General features: G+C 41.2%; 1 protein-coding gene across 1 annotated transcript in view; it reads left to right on the forward strand.

The window, feature by feature from the left end:
• Nucleotides 1–19,515, forward strand: part of LIN28B (lin-28 RNA binding posttranscriptional regulator B) — a 103,763-nt gene extending 84,248 nt beyond the window's left edge. The window contains exon 4 of the mRNA XM_084831279.1: nucleotides 19,146–19,515. Within this exon, the coding sequence (XP_084687405.1) occupies nucleotides 19,146–19,515 (370 nt within the window). The remainder of the gene's footprint in view (nucleotides 1–19,145) is intronic.
• Nucleotides 19,516–19,739: the final 224 nt, after the last annotated feature.

The following is a 19,739-nucleotide window of genomic DNA, read 5'->3' on the forward strand; positions in this document are numbered from 1 at the left end:
GGGATTCAACCTGTACTTGATGGGGTTACATTCCCCCTGAAGACTCAGGCTCACAGTTTTGGTATAGTCTCGGACTCTGCCTTGAACCTGGATGCCCAGATTTTGATGGTGGCCAGGAGTGCGTTTGCACAGCTGAGGCTAGTGCGCCACCTCTTTCCATTCCTAGAGATGTCTGATCTGGCCACAGTCACGTATGCCTTAGTTACATCCCATTTGGACTACTGTAACATACTGGGCTGCCTTTGAAAACTGTTCAGAAACTTCAGCTGGTCCAAAATGCTGTAGCCAGACTGTTGACCAGGGCTGGTTACAGGGAGCGTGTGACTCCCTTGTTTCCAGGTGTTGTTTATGACCTATAAAGCCCTGTATGGCTAGGAACCAGGCTACCTGAAAGACCACCTTCTCCCATATGAGCCTGCCTAGTTCTTAAGATCTTTGGGAAGGCCCTTCTTTCAAGACTGCCACCTTCAGAGGCACATTTGGTGGCAATGAGAAAGAGGGCCTTCTCAGTGGCTGCTCCCTGGCTGTGGCACCCCCTGCCAAGAGAGGCTAGGTTTGCTTCCTCTCTGATGCCCTCCTGCTGGCAGGCAAGGGCTGCTTTATTCCAACAGGCCTTTAGTTTGTAAGTGGGTCTGTTGAGCTGGATGCTGTTTTTACTCTGGTGTGTGTGTGTGTGTGTGTGTTTTAATTGTTTTTAATTATGTGTTAATGTATTTACTTATTTTTGTCAGTGATTTTAAGCCACCTTGAGTGCCATTTTTGGTACAAATCAGTCAATCAATAAATAGTCTATATGGGCCTTCAGTCATTTCTTAAATACGCTTATATACTTTAAAGCATTTTCTCAATGCCTAAGGCTACAATTCTATACACACTTACCTGGGAGTAAGTCCCACTGAACTCCCGGGTCTTACTTCTGAGTGGACATGCATAGGATTGCACTGACAATATCAAGATGACACCATAGGTGTTATTGCATCTCTTATTCCAAAATGTTACAATTTGTTTTTCACAAATCACCTTTTCTCTAAATGTGATATGTCAATTGAGACCGTACAAAGACGTCCACTTTCTAGCTATTCACATGAAAGGACAGATTTTTTTAAAAAAAAATCCAGTGTTTGGTAGAAATTATTAGCAGTTGAGGCACTAACATGAGGGAAAATAGTATTTCAGACTTCAGCTGTTTCCCACATTTATCATTAGCTGAACTGTAAGCTGGATATGAAATATCATCAGAACAACTGGATTGTATCCAAAAATCCTTTGCTTGAGCCGAAATCACTTCCATTCACACAAAGCAGCCCTTCCCATTTTCATCAATCCCCATTCAAAACTGTACAGTTAACCCTATGGAATTTGTTTATGGGGCACAATTGGTAGAGTATGGAAGTGTGGATCTATCTTTGGAGAAATGCTTTCCTTGCATGAAAACACCTTTGGATACAAGCCATTGTTTTAAAACCATTACCTTTTTGATCTTGCACTACACATAAAATCCAGCTTTTTATTCCAAAATGGTACCTATATTTTCTGCAATTATTTGACAACCATGATCTCAGTTCCATTTAAAGTAATAGAACTAAGGACTGTAATGAATTATTAAATTTTGTCCATAGAATTGAGGATACAAACATAGTTCCACAATTTCTTTTGGTCTAAGCTGATCTTAACCACAACTTACAAAAGCGACATGACCTAAATTGTAAACATGGAAAAACTATGATGGTGTATGGTTCAAAGATTTAACTCCTCCTATATGAAATTGCCCCATCTGTTTTATGAACGTCAATGTAGCATAGTGGTTAAGAGACCGAGTTATGAATTGTGAATTCTCCATTTTTGAATCTTGCCTCTGCTTCAGTGGCTTGCCTAAGACCACATAGTAAGCTGAATCTTGCCCCTATACAGCTGCAGTATGGGGCAATAATAATACTGACTTACCTTACAGGGTTGTTGTAAAAATTACAACTAGATAATGCATGTGAAGCGCTTTGAGATTTGAACAGTTTTAGAAGTGCTTCACAAAGTATTATTATTATTACTGTTGGAATATGTACCAGGAACAGGAGAGCTGCACCAATTCAAAGAGAAAGGAGAAAAACACCCCAGCGTGCCCGAGAAAGATGATTTATTTTGAAATTTATCTGAGGTGCTTCAGGCTTGTTGCTTTTTTCATGCTACTACAATAAGGAAAAAGGGGACTACATATTAAGAAGTCTACCCCCACCCCCAGAAAATGCTGCACGCAGGTTGCATTTGCAAGTGACACTAAGCCACCCTTCGAATAAGCTACACAGTGTGGGTTTGCAGAACAACCCACGGTGCGCCTGACAGACGATCAGCTCACTGTGGCTTGTTCTCCCCCTCTTGCCCCCTCTGTCCTCCGGCTAGTATCCCAGTGTCCTTCACAGCAGAACCCATCTCATCTCCCCCTCCCTGCTCCGATTGCTACTGCTTGCCATTCGCCACACTTAAAAAAAAAAATTGGGCCCCCCAAAATGTGCAATTGGGGTCAGGTTTTTTATTTATTTTTTCAGCTCCGGAAAATTGCTGGGTTTCCTGACAGTTGTAAAAAAGAAGAAGAAAAAGAAAAAAGAACCCCATTGAAATGTATGCAAATTTTATGGCTGGGAATTAAATGGAAGAGAATATTGTGTAAATGTAATGGCTGGGAAGTACATGGAGGTGAACCGTGTGTACCTGCAGTAACTGCTCCATTACTGAAAGTGCATATATTCCTTAGTCCAAAAAAATGCACAAATATTCCCCACAGATTTTTTTAAAGCCCTATGGAGCAGAATGGGATGGACCAAATGGGATGCCAGCACCAGTGGCAGTTAAACACACATGCACGCACACACCACACAGGGCCCCATTCACTCTGTCCGATTCAGCCGCCTTCACAGGGTTTTTTCTAGAACTGTCAAGGAACTGCAATAACCACAACAGCAAGTGCTCTGAAAAGGTGCCGCAAAAAAGGGATGAGAGCCAATATCTCCGCTTTCTGGGGAAGCTGAAGACTCAGGGAATGGCTGAAAAGGTGGAAGGCACTGAGAAAAATCAGTTCAACACTTAAAAGCAACAGGATCATATTGTCAAGGGGGAGATACTGCTCTCCCCTCCCTTTGGGGGCACCCACTTATGCTGCTTCACCCCCTTTGTGTGTGTGTGTTTTTCAGTTGACAACTCAGCAATTGGACCCTGGCAACTGTGTGCAAAGTAGCCTATATGCAATTTTGCCCTCTCAGTTTCCATGTATGTAACCTACTCAGCTTCCGAGCTCCCTTTGACAACTGAAACATACAAGGAAATTGACCAGGCAAGATCCCGATATTGGACAGCTGTAAGACTGCATTTGCGAAAGACTGACAAAGGGGTGGAGATACAAACTTTGCGCAATTTTATGTGCCTGGGGCGGGAAGTGGCAAACCAGTGATGGTCACTCCAAAGTGCTCCTTGGGAATCGGTGGAGGAGCTGCCACTTGCAGCAGCAAGGGCAAGGTCGTGAAGAGTGGCGGGGGTTTTGCTGTTCTTGCCAAGTGGCTCTGTAGCCGATTCCTGCAATGGTGAAATTGCTGCTCAGATTTGGGCAATGCAACAACCCCTCATGGATTGAACAACCCCTAGAACAAACCATGGGTTGTCAAGGTGGCTTGTTGCTGAAAAATAAGCCACCCTGTGGGAAGCGGTCTGAGTTCGGATGACATGACAACCCATTGTGGTTAGTTACCCACGATGGGTTGTCATGTCATTTGAACCCAATGTCAAAACATTAGCTCAAAACATACATTTTGAGCCAGGGTATGTATTCCAATTATTGTTTTTTAATTTAATTTTTTAAACATTTCTATACCGAAGCTCTCTGGGCAGTTAATGACAATTTAAACAATAAAATACAACATGATAATTTGGCTATTCTCATCCAAAATCTCCATCTTCTGGGAAAATATCATTTAGCATATCTGTACTCATAAATGAAAATTATAGTTCAAACACCAGAGTCCCCAAATATTTTCTTTATGAAGCATGTTCAGCACTGTTAACAGCTTTAACCATTCTTTGTTTAAAAACCTGTTACAGATCAGCTAGTTATTTTTGTGTAACTGGTTAATTCACAGAATTATAATAGAGACCAATGTAAGCTGATGCCATGCAAGACCATTAAAATACAAAGAGGGATCATATTACGTGTAAGATGAAAGAGCCTGAGGAGTGTGTATGTGTGTGTGTAATCTCACACAGCTAAGATGAGGGGAGAAGCTGAAATGTTTAGCTTAAATATATTTTTAACCACTAACTCTGTTGTTAGTCTCTCTCTCTCTCTCATGCATGCGTACACATACACACATGCATTCAAAGTCCTCTGTGTCTCTAATTTTAAAGAGGGGGAAAAAATAATTGAAAGCCCCCTATTTTGCAAGTATAAATCTAGAAGCTTCCATTTATCTTATGGACGAAAGGGCCAAACCTATATGCAAGACCAAAGCTTGATTGGTCATGTCCTGTTGACAGCTGAAACAACTGATGAGCAATTTATGTAGAAATGGATTGCAAACTGTAGAACAGGCAATCTGCATAAATACCAGTGTTTACTGTTACAAACTAAAGATACTGCTAAGACATCTAAACACCTTTGGCTCAAGTGTATTTTCTGAGGTAAATTAAAATAGAAATGGTTAGAATTCGCACCAGTGATTTTCTGTTACAGCATTGTTACTCAAAAGAGTATAATTTTTAAGACAGTTAAGTTCCCAGTTAAGAAAACATGAACATAATCCTGATTAGCTGTGAACAAAGAATGTATTACAGCTTCAAGACTTTATGGAAAAGGAGGGAGATAAAGAAGTGAAAAGCTGCATGCCCTACAGTATCTAGAGTTAACATAAATTCCTCCCTGCTCTATTCCCCTCCCCCATCATCTCATTGTAAGGTTCTGTCATGCGTGTCTCTTCAGACGGTCCGCGATTGTTCACATAAAACTTTGTTTTTGTGCAACGTTCCTCCTGTAGCAGCAGTTGTCTTTCTGCTTGTTGTAAAATTGTCTTTCAATCCCATTTTCTTTCTTGGTCTTCACAATGTTTGCAATAGTAGTATTAACCCTCCATGCGTTTGCTCAGGGGGTTAGGTCTCTCAGACACCTATGGCATTTACAATTAAACAAGAATCCTAAGCAGTGTGATGTACAGCCAGAATATAAAAAATAGGCTCTTTCCCTCTACAGTCTGTGGTGTTAGAATAAGAGACACATGTCTTAATAATAAATGAAAATTACTTCATAGTATGGTATTAAAGTGATTAGTTCCTTGAAAACAAAAGTATCATCCCCATTATAACAGAGGACTGTGTTTTACTTTTGCATAATGCATTAGGTTCTCATCCAGGAAACTGCATGTGCGCTTTCCAGATTTAAGAGAAAACTGTGTGGAAAAAAAATATATCCGGCCTTTGCCCATGGGGAACCCCTTAAATAATCTGTAATAATAATCTTGATGTTGTGATGAAATGTTGGATTAGCTATAACCACAAAGTAGCAATTCTGTATTTTTATTTTGTCTGCTTTGGTGCTAACTGAATGAACCATTTGTTGTTCAGTCATATCCGACTCTTCGTGACCCCATGGACCATAGCACGCCAGGCCTTCCTGTCCTGCGCTCTCTCCCGGAGCGTGCTCAAGTTCATATTCATTGCATCCGTGATGCTATCTAGCCATCTCATCCTCTGCCGTCCCCTTCTCCTTTTGCCTTCAGTCTTTCCCAGCATCAGGGTCTTTTCCAGAGAGTTTTCTCTTCGCATTAGGTGGCCAAAATATTGGAGCTTCAGCTTCAGTATCTGTCCTTCCAATGAACACTCAGGGTTGATTTCCTTTAGGATGGACTGATTTGACTTCCTTGCAGTCCAGGGGACTCGTAAGAGTCTTTTCCAGCACCACAGTTCGAAAGCATCAATTCTTCGGCGCTCAGCCTTCCTTATAGTCCAGCTCTCACAGCCATACATTACTACTATGAAAACCATAGCTTTGATTAGACGGACCTTTGTCAGTAAGGTGATGTCTCTGCTACTTACTATGCTGTCTAGGTTGGCCATAGCTTTCCTCCCAAGGAGCAAGCGTCTTTTAATTTCATGGCTACAGTCACCGTCTGCAGTGATCTTGGAGCCCAAGAAAGTAAAATCTGTCACTGCTTCCATTTCTTCCCCTTCTATATGCCAGGAAGTGATAGGGCCAGATGCCATGATCTTAGTTTTCTTAATGTTGAGTTTCAAACCAGCTTTTGCACTCTCCTCTTTCACCCTCAACAAGAGGTTCTTGAGATCCTCTTCGCTTTCTGCCATTAGGGTGGTATCGTCTGCGTATCGGAGGTTGTTGATAATTCTCCCAGCAATCTTAATTCCGACCTCTGATTCATCCAACCCGGCATTTCTCATGATGTACTCTGCATAGAAGTTAAATAAGCAGGATGACAATATGCAGCCTTGTCGTACTCCTTTCCCAATTTTGAACCACTCGGTTGTTCCATGTCTGGTTCTTACTGTTGCTTCTTGACCCTCGTACAGGTTTCTCAGGAGACAGGTAAGGTGGTCTGGTACTCCCATCACTTTAAGAATTTGCCACAGTTTGTTGTGATCCACACAATCAAAGGTTTTAGCGTAGTCAATGAAGCAGAAATAGATGTTTTTCTGGAATTCTCTTGCTTTCTCCATGATGCAGCGAATGTTGGCGATTTGATCTCTAGTTCCTCTGCCTCTTCTAAACCCAGCTTGTACTTCCGGTAGTTCTCGGTTCGCATACTGCTGAAGCCTAGCTTGTAGGATTTTGAGCATCACCTTGCTGGCATGTGAAATGAGCGCAATTGTGCGGTAGTTTGAACACTCTTTGGCATTGCCCTTCTTTGGAATTGGAATGTAAACTGACCTTTTCCAGCCTTGCAGCCATTGTTGAGTGTTCCAAATTTGTTGGCATATTGAATGCAACACTTCAACAGCATCATCTTTTAGGATTTTAAATAGCTCAGCTGGAATACTGTCATCTCCACTAGCTTTGTTGTTAGTAATGCTTCCTAAGGCCCACTTGACTTCACTCTCGAGGATGTCCAGCTCAAGTTCAGTGAGCGCACTATCATGGCTATCAGGGACATTAAGATCTTTCCTGTATAGTTCTTCTGTGTATTCTTTCCACCTCTTCTTAATCTCATCTGCATCTGTTAGGTCCTTGCCTTCTTTGTCCTTTATCATGCCCGTCTTTGCACAAAACGTTCCCTTGAGATCTCCGATTTTCTTGAAGAGATCTCTAGTCTTTTCCATTCTGTTGTTTTCCTCGATTTCTTTGCATTGTTCATTTAAGAAGGCCTTCTTGTCTCTCCTTGCTGTTCTCTGGAAATCTGCATTCAGTTGGATATATCTTCCCCTTTCTCCCTTGCTTTTCGCTTCCCTTCTTTCCTCAGCTACTTGTAAAGCCTCCTCAGACAGCCACTTTGCTTTCTTGCATTTCTTTTTCTTTGGGATGGATTTTGTTGCTGCCTACTGAACAATGTTACAGACCTCCGTCCATAGTTCCTCAGGCACTCTGTCTATCAGGTCTAATCCCTGAAATCTATTCCTCACCTCCACTGTATATTCCTAAGGGATATGATTTAGGTCATACCTGAATGGTTTAGTGGTTTTTCCTATGTTCTTCAATTTAAGCCAAAATTTTGCAACAAGAAGCTCATGATCTGAGCCACAGTCAGCTCCAGGTCTTGTTTTTACTGACTATATAGAGCTTCTCCATCTTTGGCTGCAAAGGACATAATCAATCTGATTTCGATATTGACCATCTGGTGATGTCCATGTGTAGAGTCATCTCTTGTGCTGTTGGAAAAGAGTGTTTTCTATGATCAGCGTGTTCTCTTGGCAAAACTCTATTAGCTTTTGTCCTGCTTCATTTTGTACACCAAGGCCATGCCTGCCTGTGATTTCTTGACTTCCTACTTTAGCATTCCAATCCCCTATGATGAAGAGGACATCTTTTTTTGGTGTTAGTTCTAGAAAGTGTTGTAGGTCTTCATAGAACCGATCAACCTCAGCTTCTTCGGCATCAGTGGTTGGGGCATAGACTTGTATTACTGTGATGTTGAATGGTTTGCCTTGAATTCGTACATTAGGCAGAGGTTTATCATTATGAAATTAGCCTGAAGACGTTTTTACTCCTAAACCACTACTGAAGCCACTAATCTTTTTAATTTTTTGTCATTTCATCTTTTATAATGTATCTCCGGCATCAGGATAGGATAGTTACAGAACTGCTCCTGTTTTGCTTTCCAGAACAGTGATTTCTTTAAGTGGATGTTATGCCATTGATGACTTGACACACAGCTTTGTTTTTATAAACCATGCAGCCTAATCTCATGTATGCAGACTTAGAAGTAAATTTTGGTGATTTCAATTACTTCCGAAACGGTATGCATAATATAGCAGCTTCCTTTTTAATTATTTCTCCGCAGATTTTTAGAACACATGAAATATTGGCTAAATACCTCATTTGCACTAGTTTAATAAAATACCAGCTTTTAAAGCTCTTTGACAGTAAGAGGAACTTTTAATTGGTCACTGTTTCCCTAGATACTGTTTTGTGAACTATTAGCATTTCAAGCAAAAGAGAATTGGCAGGAGAACATTTAAGTGAGTAATTCAGAACTCTCTGGATATTGTCACCAGTGGATAATTCTGAAACTGTTTTCTGGCAATGAATAATATTGCAAAACAGTACAAATGATAATGCTACTTGCCATGTATATTGGATTAATGATCCAAATCGTATTATAGGTCAGCATGGAAAAGACAATTGTACTTGCTTTCCTTATTGCTTAGGTCAGCTGAGCAGTAATTAAAGCCAAATATTTACAAGTCCCTTTCCTCTGGAAATATAGGCCATAGGTGATGTACTACACAAAATAAATGCCATCTTTCTGTCAGAAAAATAGATTAGCTAAGTGCAATTCAGTCTCAGCTTCAGTTTCGGCTTTCAGTCTTAACTGATCTTGGCTTTTCTTGTTAATTTTTCACTGCGCCATATCCTGTGGTTCAGGACAGGGAACAGAAGCAATCCTCCTAGCTGAACAAAATAAAACCCTTATCAAATTCCATGAATCAAATTCCTTATTCTTCCTTGAGTTAATCCAAGTTCCGTAAGCAAGAGGCTTTTGTGTGTGCATACTCTTACCTTCTAGATCAGGGGTGGGCAGAAGGTAGATTGGGATCTACTGATAGATCTCTAGGTGATTTGTAATAGATCAGCGAGGATTTTTTACTCTTCCTCCTAAATTAGACTGCTGAAACAAAGAAATATTTGGATAACCAGGAGTGGATTTTTATTTTTATTTTGGTCTGGAAAATTTGCGAGTTCAGTACTAGTACTAGAAACAAATTCCTGGGTTTATAATTCTTTCATTCTACATTGCACCTGGCTCTGGATGGTAGATCTTGGGGTTCTAGTCAAAAATGAAGTAGATTCACAAGTCTGCCCACCTCTGCCTCTAGATCCCACAGATCAAAAGTTAGATTTCTGTGATGCACAAATTACTGAGCATCGTTCTACTTGACTGTGGAAGAATTCCTTTAAAACTTGGGTTTAGTAGCTTACTCTCATGTACTGTCATCAGAAAACATACCCAGCTCTTCTACATTTTAAAGTCTGGTTATATCTGATGTTAGTATTACAAATAATGGTTGAAGCACATCTAGCACATTTTAAGACACACACAGGATTGTAACTTTCAGAACTTCAAAACTAAATACGTATCAAACCACTTGTTAAATCTGCAGTTGAAAAAAAGCAAGCTGTCATTCCATTTGTACAAACAGGTACATTTGGAAGGATGAGTTTTAGATTTCAGGTACAGATCAGCAACTTGTATGCATAATGAGAAATTGCCTACTGTACTAAAGTAAGTTCAAGTGTGTGAGAGTTTTGCTTGTTTGCTTGTAGTTTTCTGTCATAAAAAAATATATATAAAATTATTTGTTGGATCTGAAAGGCTGCCTTGATCCAGTGCATTTACTCAAGGTCTGATGAGCCAGTATAAATGTTTGTCTGCTTTGTATTTTTAATACATTGATACACTGTATCTTTTAATAGCAATTTGTTCAGTAAAATAAATAATAAGAAAAAGAGTTCTTTCTATTTCATTCCAGAAACTTTTAGCATAAAGTGCAAAATTAAGTGGTTTAAGGTTTCTCTGCTACATAAGTTAACATTATTCTTTTTAAGGGCAGGATCTGCTCTGATGTTTCTAGAGTATATTTTATAGTCTGCATGAAATGTCATGTTGCGTATTTTCTGTGATGTAGCAGACTAACCTTCAGATGTTATAATGTATACAGTTGAGTGCAGTGACTAAAAGTATTTCAGAACAGGGGGATCTGGTAGGACAGTATGATTGATACAACTTGTATAAAGAAAATGCAAAAACTGAATTCAGGTCATAAATCTACTGAGTGTGTACAAATTAGAGGTTGCACCAACCACAAGATTTGACTTTGGGTCCAATTTGGCACTCTGGAAAACAGTCCAGTTCGGCTCAGTGTAGGTTAAGAGGCTGTCTGCTTTGGCTCAGGTACCAAACTTGAGTGGAGATTCAGAAAGCTGGAAAGCCATCTGTCAGGGATGCTTTGACTTGGATTTCTGCATTGAGCCAGAGGGTTGGACTCGATCTTATAGGCTCCTTCCAACCCTAGTATTCTATGATTCTATGAAATCTAAGGCTTCGTGCCTTCCATTAACTATTTTTTAAAAGGCTATAATTTGGCCTTGCTTACCCTTCTCCTGAATATGACAGACAGCACAGAGGTGGCCCTGAGTAAGAAAACTGTAAAGGATAGGTACAGCAGTTTTTGTGGAAAGGAAGTCCTCAAATTTAGGAGGGGATGAGTGATTCCCTTCCCATTCTTTCCCCATTTGTTTTTGGTGGGGGCAACTTGTATGAAGATGGCAATCATCATAGAGATGTCCCCAAGCAAGAAATCTGCAAGTTTTCAGAAGGATGGTGCAGGGGCTAGGGAGTTATGATTATTATAAACCAGTTCAAAGCGTTTTTCATAGTGAAGCCTGAAGAATGGCCATTTGACAGTTCCATCATAGCCATTGAAGAGACCCTGGTAAAAACATGCCCTACAATTAGAAGGTGGACCTGTCAGTCACTCAACCCTCCTCCCTCTCTCACTCATAGTCAGTGTTTAGAGAAATGAAGACAAAAATTATTTTTGGAGATACACTGTCTGCTTTTCTGAAACCAAATCACAAATGAAGCTTCTATTCTGATCACTTTGAATGGAAGCCTGCTTTGCCTCGGGAAACAGCAGAAATTGTCCGAAGGTTCCCAATTTGGTTTGGGCTTTGTCCAAATCCAATCCACATCCCTAGTATAAATGGGCGTGTGCACAACATAGCATAGCGTTTCAGCCAAAAGGTATGTTCGCTTGATTAGTGACAAGGAAGAATTGAATCTGGAATACAACATGCCCTATTTAAAAGTGAAGGGGAGAGTAATAAATGCAAGTAACTGTAGAAAGTGCATTTCCTTGCAAACCATAACTAAGAAAGGTATGTGGAGTGGGTGTATATCCATTCAGACTACATCCATATACATCCATCATCAAAAGGTGATGAGGCCCCCTGGAGTAGATGCAAGGGCCCTGACAGCTGGCTTTTGGTCAATTGGGGAGGTGAAATGGTTCACTGAATTGGATAACTCAGTACATACCATAGTGACTGATTAAATTGATTTGTCCATTGCTGCTGCCTGCTCTGTGGCCGAAGCCCTTTAGCCTACTTTAGAACTCAACTCTCAGAGAAAAGGGTGTGGGGAAATACTATGCTTCTGCATGTATGTGAACCTAAACGAAAGAAGCTGATCCAAATTAAATTTGTTGCCAGAGAAATGCTAACTTTGTTTTATTAAGTGGGCATATTGATTTTTCAGAATGGATTTCATTCTTTGCCAGAGGTAACGCTTAACGCTGATCTTTTCTACCACAGAGACAGACAGACAAAGGCATTGTCACTTACCAGTTTTTAGTTATAGTATCTTAGCTCATTCTCTTCTTCCTTATTTCAGCCTAAATGGTCAAATCTTCTTTCTTAACATCCCTTTTAAGAAATAAGCTTTCTTGCAGTGTTGAAAAGAATGGTCTTAAAATACCCAGCTGTTGCTGAATAGACAGAAAGACAAATTAACAACAGAATGCTTAGCTGAAAAAATGGAGCGGGTATCATGTGATAGTCATTTAGACAAACAATTGAAGTGACTGAGTAAAATGTAGCAAATATATTTAAATATTAGTACTGCATAGGATAAGGATCTAGCATATGGATGTTGTAAATAAGCTATGTTTTTGATGGAAATAAGCTAGAAGTGAATTCTCTCTGAAATGGTAAATTATGAAATTCTGCATAAATCTTTTTTGTTTTACTCCTTTTCAAACTCTCAGAGCAGTTATTTGATTTTTAGTATTTGAAAAATACTGATCTCCACCACATGTTTATTGGGAAACACACAGAATACTGATTAACTGGAATATGCCTATGTGTACATGGGCTCGTTTTTTAAAAAAGCAGAAGGACCTTTGTCCTGCCAAACCTAGTTCCTGTATTGCATCAAAACGTTTGCTGCTATCTTATGTAAAGTGGATTTATGGCATGATCTCATGAGCTGCTGAGCTGACAAATAAGTGATTTAGGATAGGGCAGAAAGACATCTTTACCTAAAGGTACAATCCTATGCCTGTTTAGACAGAGAAAAGGCCTACAATTCCCAGCATGCCCCAGCCAGCCATGCTGGCTGGGGCATGCTGGGAGTTGTAGGCCTTTTCTCTGTCTAAACAGGCATAGGCTTGCTATTATGTGGTGTAGAGTTATGTGTGGTGTGGGAATGGGGCAGGAATGGGGACACTTTTATCTACAGAGCTTTCAGAAGGTATTGTCACTGCAGAGCCATCTACATTGTGGCAATTAGATTTCCCTAACATTTACTTAGCTATTGTTTGGGGTTGCAATTGTGGGGGTGAAATTCCACACCGTGCTAAGAGTGGTGACTTTAATTGTGTGGAAAGATGAGTCAGTTCGCAGAAACAAGCCACTCTCACTTCAACAAGCTATGGTGGCTTATTGTGAACCATGGTGTGTGCCAGGTGTGATTTTCACAAGTTGTGAGAATAAGCCCGCTGTGGCTTATTGTGTCATATGGACCCCGGGCAGCATGGCTTGTTGGAGAGTTAAACAGCCCTCAAATAAACCTACAACTGCCCATGGGTTTAAGGCTCCAGCAAGCCATGCCACCCAGGTTCGGATGACACGATAAGTGGCAGCAGGGCAGTGATGATGCAAACAGTGTCTGCTGCTCACAATAAGCCACCATGGCTTGTTTTGACCATGCCAACTGGGTCACTGTCTCTAGCCATGCAGTGAGCCAAGCATCTTCATGTTCCCACAACCCTTTGGAAATCTGGGGAAAGTGCTGGGTGGTAGTTGGCTCACCACATAGCCAGAACCATAACCTATCACACAGTAAGTCAGCTTCACCAACCTGGTGCCCTCCAGATGTTTTAGACTAGAGCTTCCAGCATTCCTGGGCACTGGCCATGCTGACTGGGGCTGATGTGTGTTGGTCTAAAACATCTGGAAGGGATTAGGTTGGCAAAGACTACAGAAAGTGTTCTTGATTATAGCCCTGACAGGCAGTATAATGGATAGTTATGCCCCACTTGACATGTGGAGGCTGCCAGTAGGTGTAGCTACTTTGATGCTCTGCCCCACTGCTCCTCTATTTCTGGGATTATGAGTTTAGGCTGCATAATTCCTCAGCCTCTCCTCCCCCTCCTTCACAGTACTCCTGGCAAACTAACTGCAAATCTGTAGATTTTAATTTAGAATAAGGACTTTAATTCTAAACTGAAATAGCTAGGTAAGTTCTTGCCCAATTGCTAAGATGTTCTTTGGAGGCTGTTCCCTGAGTGTCACCACCCACAGTGGTGCGATGGGTGCCTACCAGGGAAAGAGCCTTCTCTGTAATGCCCCCTGCTCTGTGGAATGCCCTAACCAGGGAAATCCACCTGGCATCTTCAATGTATACATTTAGACCCCAGGCTAAGACCTTCCTCTTCCAGCAAGCATTCAATCTTTAATCTGTTGCTGTGGTTATTAACTTTACTACTGACTCTTTAACACTTTGATACTCCTATTGTTGTACTGTTTGGGTTTTTTAAAAATTGTAAACCACCCTGAGGGCATCTGTCAGATAGGCAGCATATAAATTGGAAAGGACCACTGTTATTAAATCTAAAACCCTCCACTTACAAAGCCTGTTTCCACCAAGGTTTTGTAAGTTATAAAAGTGGAGGTTCTTAGGAAGTTAAGAATGGTTAGTGATAAGTCTTTGTCAGGGATTCTTCTCCCAATGTGATTAACATCATGGAGGGAAACAGTGGAGTAATGCACACTATCCCTGCCATCACACCCCTTGCTGGCTTCTCCCCCACACAGCCCACACACTGGGGGGCATGTAGGCTGTCCGCATGAGCTGGAACCCTACATGATCAGTACTGCAGCTCATGGGGGCAGCCTCTACTTGGTTCTGTGGACTTGCTCTCTGAGACAAGCCCCCAACATGTGCACAGCATGGGGGTATGGTTGGTCGGAGGCATGGGGATGGGGCCAGTGCATGCAGCCCCACTCTCTCTCTCCATGTCATGTCAGATCAAATGGAAGAGAAAACAACACCCAAATAGGGTTGCAGTTCTGTTGTCTGAGCCATAAAAGGAATGCAAGGCATAAGAGACTCTTGGGCCCTTCCTCTCCCACCCCTTCATCTCATGGGTTGGGAAAGGAGAAGGGAGAGCACATTCCAAGGCTCACTCCCCTCTTTGAAAGCAGACCATGGGGATCTTCTCAACATGCAGGTTGTCATCAATTTAACAATTACATTGATTAGACTGTATTGCAGAGCATTTTCTGTGGTAAGGGAATGTTTCCATGGAGCTTCTTTCTTCGCTTTTGCTAAAGTCCTTAGTGGGGGACCATAGTAAAAAATGCAAACCTTGGGAAATTATTCCAAAGCTACTTCAGTGAAGGGTTCCTGATCACAAACAGAACTTGGGTTTCTTTACAGAATTCTGGGCAGAGATTCAATGTCTCTGCATGTATCCATTAAAACGTTTAAGAAAACTATTAACAAAAAAGCACGTATGGAAATGGGAGGAAAATATCTATATGAGAAGACAGTCAGGCTCATCTTTAGTCTTTAGCATGTATGTGTCAGGCAGTGTAAAGAAATATTTGTTTTCCCTTCATGGGGGTTGGTAGAGATCAACATACATAAACTGCTGAAGAAGTGTCATGAGGGGAATGCCACTAAATCCTGCTGTCTGAAGAGGGTTCTTAATGATGCTATAAGCAAAATTTTGCCGCAGAATGAAAGGAGTGGTAAACAATGTCCTTGTACTGCAAAACATCCACTGAGCACACTTTTACTGAGAGGAAGAAAGAGGCAGACTACCAATAATAGAATTTAACAGGCCACAGTTTTATTGAAGGAACATGGCATGCATGCACCAGCTAACTTATGCTTGTGAGATAGTCTGGGAAACTGGCATGGAGAGGCAGCTGCAATGCCCCCGGCATCACTGAGGTCAATCCTGAGGTATGCCTGATGGGTGCTCTCCTTATTTAGCAGCCACCCACATTAGCCACTGTCGGGTCTGCTGGGTATCCCTATATTCTTAACCTGAGGTAGCGGCCCTGCTGCAAGAACCACTCCAGTCTTGTGACTTGCTTGTTATCCTTCATCTCAGCCAAGACAGAGCTCCCCCAGCACCTTCCCATTTTCATCATATTATGTCATTTTCCAAGTCCACCCTGGTTCTTCTGCCAAAGTTGTGGTGTAAGATAAAGAAGATGCAACCAAACTGAATCAATCCAACCAAGATGCATAAACCTTCACCATAAAGAAGGAACACCCTAGGGAAGCAGGGGCCGGGGGCAAAACCATACCAACACAACAGCCAATTGAAGCCAACAGAAAATAATTGCATAGTTAAACTATGGAATTTGCTACCACAAGATGTAGTTGTTGTTATTGTTCAGTCGTTAAGTGATGTCCGACTCTTCGTGACCCCATGGGCCATAGCACGCCAGGCCTTCCTGTCCTCCGCTCTCTCCCAGAGTGTGCTCAAGGTCATCAAGATGTAGTGGTGGCCATCAATTTGGATGGCTTTAAAAGGGGGTTGGACAAATTCAGTGAGAATAAGGCTATCAATGGCTACTAGTCCTGATGGCTATGTGCTACCTCCAGTATCAGAAGCAGTATGCCTAAATATACCAGTTGCTGGGGAACATGGGCAGGAGGGTGCCATTGCACTGATGTCCTGCTTGTGGGCAGCTGGTTGGCCACTGTGTGACCAGAATGCTGGACTAGATAGACCCTTGGTTTGATCCAGGATGGCTCTTCTTATGTTCGTAATCCTTCCCAACCATCATAAAGTGGGTCAAAGCCCAGTGCCCTTGTCAGTCTAAAACAAGTCGAGAAGTTGCATTTCTTGTCTGGCCAGATAAATGCCTCATTCCCAGCTCTTTAAATGCCTTGTTGCCATCTCTTGCTCATGGGAGAACATCACTCACTCATCTGTTGTGAGGCAGAATGTGCGGCCTCTTCCTTGTAGCTGGGGAATCGTCCCCCACACTTTAGGCTTTGTTGCACCTGTGAGGGCCCCTATGTCTCTCTACTGCAAAACATGATCCACTCAGAAATTCCTCTGCCCAAGCCTCATTGAAATGGGGTGAAAGCTGTGTATGATCCTTTTTCCCTTCCTGTGCAGCTCCAGTCTACTTCAGTGAGGCTTGCTCAGGAGTACTGGATCATTCCACTTGTCTATAATAATCTTGCTGGGGCAGTTCTGTATAGCAAATAGTTCCATCCCTTTCAGTGGAGGCTGGTGGCTCTGATTTCCATGGGGTGGTGAATCCGCTCCAGGTTTCAGTCAGAACTCTACCCGAGTTATCCAAGGTGCAGAAGCAGAAGCACCTTGGATAGCTCCATTAGAGTTGTGACTGTTTTTGACTGAAACTTGGAGTGGATTTGCCACCCCACTAATATTGGAACCATCAGTCTTCACTGGTCCCTTTACAAAAAACACATTGTGCTGGGTTTTGTATTTCAAATTCAACGTTGATTGTAATATGTGTTTCTGCTTTGGGATTATGGGTGTTGGCATTAACACTCATCATTTTATTCATTAGTAACAACCATCCCTATATATGTGCGTGGGTGGGTCGGTGTGGGTGTGTTCGACCACAAACCCTCCAGCGTGTCCCACTAATACAATTATTTTTGAAACAGTAGCTTAAAAACAACATGGAGGAGAAAAATATTTAGATACTTGCTGCCCTCTAGTGGGCTATGTTTAAACATATTTAAAAAGTAAGCATGCACCAATTATCTGAAGTATCTTTCTACATGACTATTTTACCATTCGAATTCCCTCAGAAACTTATTCCTGTGGAAGTACTTTCCTTTGTACTTGTTTAGATGTTGTATCTAAACAATACAACACACACACACACCCATCTTATTTTCTCTTGAGCTCTGTAGAGGTCCACTATTCACAGTATTATTTCTCTTGTGTTTTTGTATGATTCACACAACGTTTTGTTGCTATAGTAAGCCTCAGAAACATTGCAGCCTTTAGGATGGCAAATACTTGACTCTGAATAATGTGGGATAAAGACCAGTGGGGCTCCCGTATGTTATCTTAAGATCCAAGACATGACAATGGCCACTGAGGGTGTCTGAATCCTGTCCAAGTAAAGGCTTGTCCTCAAAGAATTCTTCAGGTTTCACTTGAAGATTAACCTTGGATTTGAAAAGGAAAGTGCATGCGTCATACCATGATACAAATATACCTATACAAATAGTGCTTTCAAGCTTTGTCCTAGGATGGCTTTTATCTATAGAAGATCTTCCATTTCTGTGAAGCTTTGGGCCTAGGACAACAGTTTGCATCCACAACTAAAACAAAACCTACCTACTTGCATCTGCTCACATTGATCCCTTCTAAGACCCTTGCTTGCCCCTTTGCTTTCCCTCTGCTGTGTTACCCTTGCTCATCCCTTCTGTCCCTTTTGTCTTTCCTGCCCCCACTGTCAAAACTTTAGCTTGTATATTCTGAGGAACCGGTTCTTCTATTGCTCTGTGAAGCGTCATGTATATTTATGGCACTGTATAAATAATAATCTTCATTGTTCACTTTATTTTTCTAATGTTCATATATTTTGGTCATATCCAGGATTCTTTGCATATTCTGTATTTTATGTGGCTTGATCATTATTCCTTATTTACTAAGAGGTGGTCTTCTTGACATAAATTGACTTTGGATCAGGATTTAATATAGGGTTAGTTTCTAACATCTCTTCATTTACTATAGTATTATTACAATATTAAATTAAAGCTGCTTTAAGCACCATTTTCTTGGTGGAAAGGTGGGGTAAAAATTGAATGAATAAATAAATGAATGAACAAATAAATAGATTACCTCGTTTGCTGTGAACTAAAATAGGTACTGAGGAAAATGGCAAATGTTCCAATGACAGTCATTACTCTGGTTGATATGCATGCATGCACTAAATTTGTGTTCACACATACCTGGCAGGGTCATTCATGCAGACAGCTTCTGGGTGTATGCACGATCAGGTTACCCCAAGAACTTTTATGGACAATATTAATCCGTTAAAAAACTCCATTCTGCTTGTCCCATTCCTTTCCTTTATACTTGGAAGGGAACCAGCAAGCTGCATGCTCCTTACCAGTCTATGCATGAATGGAAGAAGTCCAATATCAGACTAGATTAATTTGCCAAAGCTTCCAGGTATCATGAAGTGCAGGTCTTGCTTAACTCATTTTCATTCTGCTGCCAAGTAAGAACCGAAGAACCCTTGATTAGTAGAGGCATTATCTGCTATTTTTAAATAGGTCTCAAAAACATCTGAACATCGTGTAGTATGAACCATTACGATTAGTGTTTCCCCTTTTTTAATGTTTAAAATATTTATCTTGTAAATCCTATCCATTAAATATATACATACATATATATATATATATATATATACTTGTCTTTTGCAGATGCTACAATTGTGGTGGCCTCGATCATCATGCTAAGGAATGTACTCTACCTCCACAGCCGAAGAAGTGCCATTACTGTCAGAGTATCATGCACATGGTGGCGAACTGCCCACATAAAACTGTTCTTCAGCAGCCCATTAGTTATCAGGGAAGATACGAAGCAGAACCCCAGCCCTCCACATCAACGTTCCTAAGAGAAGGAGGAGGGGCTTATGGCTACATATCTCCATCCTATTCTCAGGAGGGAAGGGCAGACATCTTAGAACATTCAAGCAGGTCACCACAAGAAGCCACTTCAAGTAAATTATCTCCATCAACTGAAGAACAAAGCCGAAAGGGGCCCTCTGTTCAAAAAAGGAAAAAGACTTAAAGAGCTTTGGTCACAACCTTTCATCTCCTTATCCTCTCAGGATGTCTACCTCATTCAAGCACAAGGAGAATAATTTCACATATCCTGCAACCAACTATGAATTTTAACTACTGTTGAGAACTGTGGTCTTCAGACTGATCACTCCAAGCAAATTTCATTTGAGCTGAATGTCTTGTGTTTTATTGAGCTGGTTTGGGTGTCATGATAAACCTTGGTTTATCATG

The sequence above is a fragment of the Heloderma suspectum genome, chromosome 1 (assembly GCF_057233095.1).
Source record: "Heloderma suspectum isolate Gila_16-S chromosome 1, 16-S_ref, whole genome shotgun sequence".
NCBI classification, from domain to species: domain Eukaryota; kingdom Metazoa; phylum Chordata; class Lepidosauria; order Squamata; family Helodermatidae; genus Heloderma; species Heloderma suspectum.